The sequence below is a fragment of the Equus caballus genome, chromosome 10 (assembly GCF_041296265.1).
Source record: "Equus caballus isolate H_3958 breed thoroughbred chromosome 10, TB-T2T, whole genome shotgun sequence".
Taxonomy (NCBI): Eukaryota; Metazoa; Chordata; class Mammalia; order Perissodactyla; family Equidae; genus Equus; species Equus caballus.
In genome coordinates, this window is record NC_091693.1 from 4,072,907 (window position 1) to 4,079,267 (window position 6,361).

General features: G+C 48.5%; 1 protein-coding gene across 12 annotated transcripts in view; it reads left to right on the forward strand.

Annotated features, from left to right (window-relative positions):
• The window catches only part of TDRD12 (tudor domain containing 12), an 85,445-nt gene that overhangs the window by 76,894 nt on the left and 2,190 nt on the right, over positions 1–6,361 (forward strand). For all 12 annotated transcript variants that reach the window (XR_011422277.1, XR_011422278.1, XM_023649485.2 and 9 more), the window contains 5 exons: positions 4,136–4,236; positions 5,284–5,344; positions 5,434–5,547; positions 5,631–5,784; positions 5,868–5,934. Coding sequence is in view for 10 of the 12 variants with exons in the window: in XM_023649485.2 (XP_023505253.2) it covers positions 4,136–4,236; positions 5,284–5,344; positions 5,434–5,547; positions 5,631–5,784; positions 5,868–5,934 (497 nt within the window). In the remaining 2 variants the exon portion in view is untranslated. The remainder of the gene's footprint in view (positions 1–4,135; positions 4,237–5,283; positions 5,345–5,433; positions 5,548–5,630; positions 5,785–5,867; positions 5,935–6,361) is intronic.

Here is a 6,361-nt window from a genome sequence, read left to right on the forward strand (position 1 = left end):
GTTAAAATATGGATAAAATCTGTCATTACAATGTTTTTGAGTATACACTTCAGTGGCAGTAAGGACACTCACAGTGTCCTATAACCACCACCACTATACACCTCCAGAACTTAGCACCATCCCCAACAGAAACTCTGTGCCCATTAAACAATGTGGGTTACCTATTAGTTTCCGTCTTCTGGGTACCTCGTATAAGTAGAATTATACAATATTTGTCCTTTTGTGTGTGGCTTATTTCACCTAGCATAATGTTTTCAGGGTGTACCCATGTTGTAGCATGTGTCAGCATTGTCAACCTTAAGAAGGTTGGCAATATTTCAGTGTGTGGATATACCACATTTTGTCTCTCCGTTCATCTGTCAGTGGACACGTGGCCATCGGGAAGAGTGCTGCTCTGGACACCGGTGTGTAAATGGCTCCCCATGTCCCTTCTTTCAGTTCTCTTGGGCGTACACCCAGAAGCGGAATTGCCGGGTCATGTGGTAATTCCGTGTTTAACTGTTTGACCTGCCAAACTGTTTTCCGCAGCCACTGCACCATTTTACTCTCCCACCAGCAGTGCACAGAGGATCCCATTTTCTCCACATCCTTGCCTAGAAATCAGCCTGAGGTGACGCTGGGGTCTTCTCAGGACGTTTCTGAGCATGCATCTTGCCTGGCGTGCACGTGGCTTCCTAACCCCTGCTGGTACTCTTTTTGAATGCCCTAGTTCCCCGAGAGGTTCCCCCAGCTTCCCCGGGGCCTCAGCAGGGCTGTGGGGTGTCTCCTGGCCTGCTGCCTGCCCCCAGGTGGCCATGGGTTTGCAGTCGCCTTTTCCAGGTAGTGCTCACGCTGTGCTGCCTGAGTTCCAAGTTTTGTGGAACAGACGAGCATCTTGCATGGGTCCCTCAGCTGTCCCCCGACAGGTTAGGATGGACTTCACAGGGATTTGCCGATAGTCTTCTCTGCCCTCTCTGCCTTGAGGGGGACAGGAATCAGGCTGCTGCCTGCCCAAGACCCCAAGCCAAGGGGGGCACAGGTGAGTGACACCCCAGAACCTTCCTCTGCTTCCGAGCTGCCTTTTTCTTGCCTGGGCATTTGCCTGGTTGCTGTCCACCTTTGACTCTTTTCCAGGGATCCTGCACAGCAGGTTCAGACAGCTTCTGCTGGTTCCTTCAGTGTTTCTGTGGGGACACGGGAGCTCAGAGCCTCCTCCTCTGCCATTTTGCCCTACATGTGTCTTGGTAGCAAGATGCTGGGCTGTTTCTCCAGTTTAACTTTATGTCGGTTGATCTAATCAACAGATAAATAGTTTTAACTAAAGTTGCCATTAGGTGAAGTTGATGTTTTAAAATTCACTTACTCGGTAAATATCTGTTGATATTGATATTAAATATCTACTGGGGATGCAGTAGTGTACAAAATGGATGAAGGACCATCTCACATTTTAGTGGAGACAGACAATAAACAAACAAGTTACAAAAATACATGGTGGGCCTGCTGGTGGTCTGAGAGATGGAGCGCATTAATGCAGAAAGGAAGACAGGGTGGCCTTGGAGCTGCAAAGGTGAGGCATGAGCAGAGACACAAGAGGGGAGGCCTGACCCAGGCCTAAATCTGGGAGCAGACTCCTGCCAGCAGAGGGAAGGCCTGGTGGCTCCTTGGTTCCAGGAACAGGGGGGAAGGTACAGCGACGAGAGCAGCAAATGAGGGGGAACTTGGCTGCAGAGGTCGGAGCAGCCTGGGGCCAGGTGTCATTGGACCCTGGGGCCATCGCAAGGATTGGGCTCCCACGCTAAGGGGGTGGGGCCACAGGAGGGTTTGGAGCAGGGGAATGACTCAGGAAAAGGTTCTTGGCTGCTGTGTTGAGAACAGGCTGGGGGGACAGAGGCTGTGCCAGGCATTCGGGACGGACTGACATGGCTTGCACTAGCGAGCTTTTGTGCAAGTGGTGAGCGATAGCTGGTTTCTGACTCTGTTTGTAGTGAGGGCGTGGTCTCGTGGTGCCTGTCGGCACATGCTGGGTATTGGAAGCCGGGATCCTGGATGAGAGCCCTGAAGGAGGGAGGGTCGAAAGCCTGAGCCTTGGGCTCAATGGGGGGCTGTGGGGACAGTGGAGAGGAGCCTGAGGGGGCGCGGCTGCAGTGCAGAGGGCAGCCTGGGAGAAGGGCAACCCAGGACGGCGGGGAGCGTGGCGTTGCACAGAGCAGGAGCCATGAGTGGGGCCAGTGCAGTCAAGGGGCCCAGGGAAGGAGGACTGAGAACTGACTAGTGCTGTGATCATTGGTGACCTTGAGAGATTCCTAAATTACTGCCGAAAGTAGGGGAATTTCAAAGAACGTGGCAAAAACCAAGATGTAGTCTGAATGTTTTAGTTTTCTCTTAATAAAATTGGGTACCTTTGGGATTGGGATACATGTTGGTTTTTACACACTTTCAGGAAACAAAGTTTCCTCCATATTTACTTATAAGATATTCTTTTAAAAATGAAGATGTTGTTACAGTTTGGTAGGTTTAATCAAAACAAAGATTGATCACTTACGTGAAACACGGTAACTGCTGTTGAGCCCCAGGTCTGTGCAAAGCTCTCTGCTCAGTCCCTCTGCACATGTGGCGTTGTGGTTGTGCAGGAGTATGGCACACCTGTGGTCATCAGCACAAGGTGGAGAGAAGCGCAGGGGACCATGAGAGTCCACAGCGGGAGTCTGCCTGGCAGAGACCCCATTCAGGAGGCGGGTCGGGAAGCTGTGGTGGTAGTCTGGATCAGAAGCGAGGAGAATGGCACCATTCCGTAGAGGTCGGGAAGGACGACAGATTCTGGGGACTGGAAAGACCTGGAAGCCATTGGACGTAGTGACTGACAGACGTCAGGGAGCGTGATCCAGTGACGCTGCGCCCCCGTGACGGGGAGGATGTGGCGTGGTTGACAGTCACAGGATGTTTCCCAGAGAGCTCGTTGGAGAAGAGGAGGTTGTGAGTTGGTTTGGGACATGTTAGTGTAAGGTGATTGAAGGTGCAAGCCTGGAGCTCAGGAGAGTCGGGGAGGCTCCGGTCTGCTGGGGTCCGAGGAGAGTCAGAGGTGGGTGCGTGTGTGAGGAGGAAGGAACAGAACCCCAGCAGCTGAGGGTCTGGTGAAGCAAGTCAGAGCCGTGGTGGAGGGAGGGGGTGGGCGGTGAGGCTGGTGCTGCACGGAGCTGAGGAGGACGAGGCCTGGGGAGGGGTCCCTGCCGGGTGGTTGGAACATGGGACGCCGCCCTCCACCATTTGGGGGGTGCCGTGCCACGCAGGCTTCATGCGTGTCCATCGGAAGTCCCCTCAGAGAGCCCCGTGCACACCCCGTGCCCCATGGGTGTGTGTGTATGTGTGTTCATATAGCTTTGCTCCTTTGGGCTTGAATTCTCTCTAAAAGGATGCACAAAAAGTGAATTACGTGGTCACCCGCGAGAAAGGAAATCGAGTGGCTGGGGAACAGGAGTGAGAGGAAGATTTTTCACTGTGTAGACCTTTTTATTTACTTTAAAATATTAAACCACATGAATGTGGTTACCTCCTCAAAAAAACAAAAGAAAAACACAATTTAAATGATATGAAGTAATCTCTCATTATTAAGTTCAACAAAACAAGGGGCAGAAAGTGAACTTGGTAGGTTCTCGTGTGTTGAGATGCGTGTGCGTGTGTTTTAGATAGAAAGATACAGACGGCAGGCTTTGCTCTTTTATGCAAGAATGTTTCTAGAAGCAGACCCAAACTGGCAAGAGGGTGTGTCTGGGAAGAGGGATGGAGGAACTGGGGCGGGGGGAGGGCAGGAGGGGGCTGTTGCTTCCCGCCCTTTTATCCCCTTTGAAGTGGGTAGTGGTGTACATTATTCTCAAAGTTAAATGACTTAAAGGAGACTTATTTTGGTAAACGAGTGACTGCACTTCTCTGATAATGCGCCTCGATCCCCTGCTCTGTGTCTGGTGCCAGGGCCGCTGCAGCGAGCAGAGCGGCTGCGCTGCGTGTCACCTGTGCGTGAGCCGGGAGCTGTGTGCGCTGTGGCTCGTGGTGGGAAGCACTGCACGGGCGTTTGTTGCCACCTGCCCTTCTCGTTGGGATGCCCTGTAGAGCCAGGTTTTGCCTGTCCGTCTCGGGGTTGACCTCTGCCGTTTCTCTCCAGGACGTCAGCAGAAGATGCCGCTCGGCAGCACGCACGGCAAGGGGACAGGGGCTCAGAAAGAGGTGCGGCCTGCGAGGCAAATTCAGCAGACCAGAAGCATGGTGGGTTGTTTAAAAGATGGGTAACTTCAAATCACTCATGCTGGGGAATTTTCTACTGTTTAGGCTTTCCACTTTTAGATGAATTATAGAAGTGACATAAACTGATATTACCTAACTTCCTATTTTTGCAGTTCAGCTTCCAATGGGTTTTTGGGTAACTTTTCCTTTTTGTTATTTGAGATATAATGTTCATGCAGTAAAGTGCACAGATCTTAAGTGTACAGCTCGTCAGAATCTTCTACAAATGTGTGTGTCCATTAACCACACTCAAGTCAAGCTATTGAACGTTTCCAGAACCCCAGTGGTCTCCTTCATGTACCTCCCCAACTATAACCCTTTTCATTAACCACTGCTCTGACTTGCGTCACTATTAGTTTTGCTGAATTAGAGATACGTAGTACACATTCTTGTGGCATCTTTCACTCAGCATTGCGAAATTCGTCCCGGTTATTGCAAGTAGTGGTGTGCGTTTTTATTGCTGACTTGTACTCCATGGTGTGAATATACCACAGTTTATTTATCTGTTCGCCTGTTGATAGATGTGGAGGTTTGCAGTTTTTGACTGTTGGTATTAAAAGCTGCTCTAAACATTCTTGCTCAAGTCTTCACTTTCAAATGTTTTAGATTGAGTTTAAATTGCGTTGTTTTAGAAAATATGTTCAGCAGCGGTTCCCTGTGTATGTTGCTACCTCTCCAGAAGTCGTCTGAGTGGGGTCCTAGCCGGTTAAGATGGCAGCAGAGCAGCGTCAGCATTTCTATCCTCTGGCCACTGATTGTAACACAGTTCTTTACAGAGAGTAATTTTACTTTCCTGATTAACTGTAATGTTTGTCAAAGCCTGTTTTTACTAGTTTTACTAAGTGACATGCATTTAAATTTTTTCTAATTATTCTTTGCAGTTGGATGCTTGGGTTACTGTGAAATTTATACTCTTAGTGAGTAGTTCCTCAGCTAAAAGTTGCATAAAGTACAAAAAAGTACGTACATGTACCTACATTATGGAGTTACATATAAATAACCTGTAGGAAATTGTGATTTCTTGTACAGACGCTTTACCTGAAGACACTGGAGGTGCTCCCATTAACAAAACTACAGGGCCTCTGCAGAGGTATGTCCGTCCACTGTTGGAGTGTTTTCCTTCCTTACCTGGGGAATGAATAGTGATGACTCTGTGTAAGCTGCCTTCTTTTCTTCTAGCTTCCACCCACAAATAAAGTGGTTCCAAAAAGACGATGTGGTCATATTAAAGATACGACTAAGGAATGTAAAAGATTGCAAATGCAAATATTTCAGAAATAGAGTTGTGTTCAGGTAGGTTTATGTGTATCTTAAATAAAATATAAATAATTTCTAACATTTTAAGAGGCTGACGTTCTTTCTTTTTGTAAACCTAGTGCCTGGGTGGGAGAGAAATTTTACTTGGCTGATATGGAGCTGCAGGCCAACATCATAAAAGATGATTGCAAATGCATGATCCAAAATGATGAACCTGTCATCACTCTTGCAAAGGCGAGACGGGAGTCGTGGTGTCGCTTACTCAAACAGCGGGTGAGTCGGCACGAACTGATGCTCAGCTCGCACCCTCAGTCTGTTTTATTCTCTCACCTAATGTGAACTGTTGTGTCGAACAGAATCCGAATGTGGCTTTTGACTTTGATCACTGGGAAGAATGTGAAGAGGATAGCCACTTCTCCAGGGGTAAGACCGGTGCTCCCACTCCCTGGGGAGCTGTGGGTCCTGGCTGCCGTGGGGCGGGCGTGACCTCGGGCGGCGGCCTCTGTGGAAATGGCTCGTCACGTAGAGCCCTTAGGAATTAGTCCTCTCCTTGTGGCTGATCTTGGTGCAAAACGTTCTGGTTTGAGGATGTATCAACTCTTGGTTATAAACATATTTTCTTATAACACTTTTACAGCTATTTTTCCTAGGAGAGTAATGTATTTACAAGCAGGCACATTTTACTTGCTTTATTTCTTGCCTCAAATAATGAAAATAGAAAATAAGTCATAAAATCGAGGGACTAGAACTCAAGGGACTTTTTCTTCATTGACCAAAATAACGGGGGGAAAAAAGATTTGCTAATTCGTCGATAGTTAACATATTTTTTTATAATTTCTAACTCTTTTAG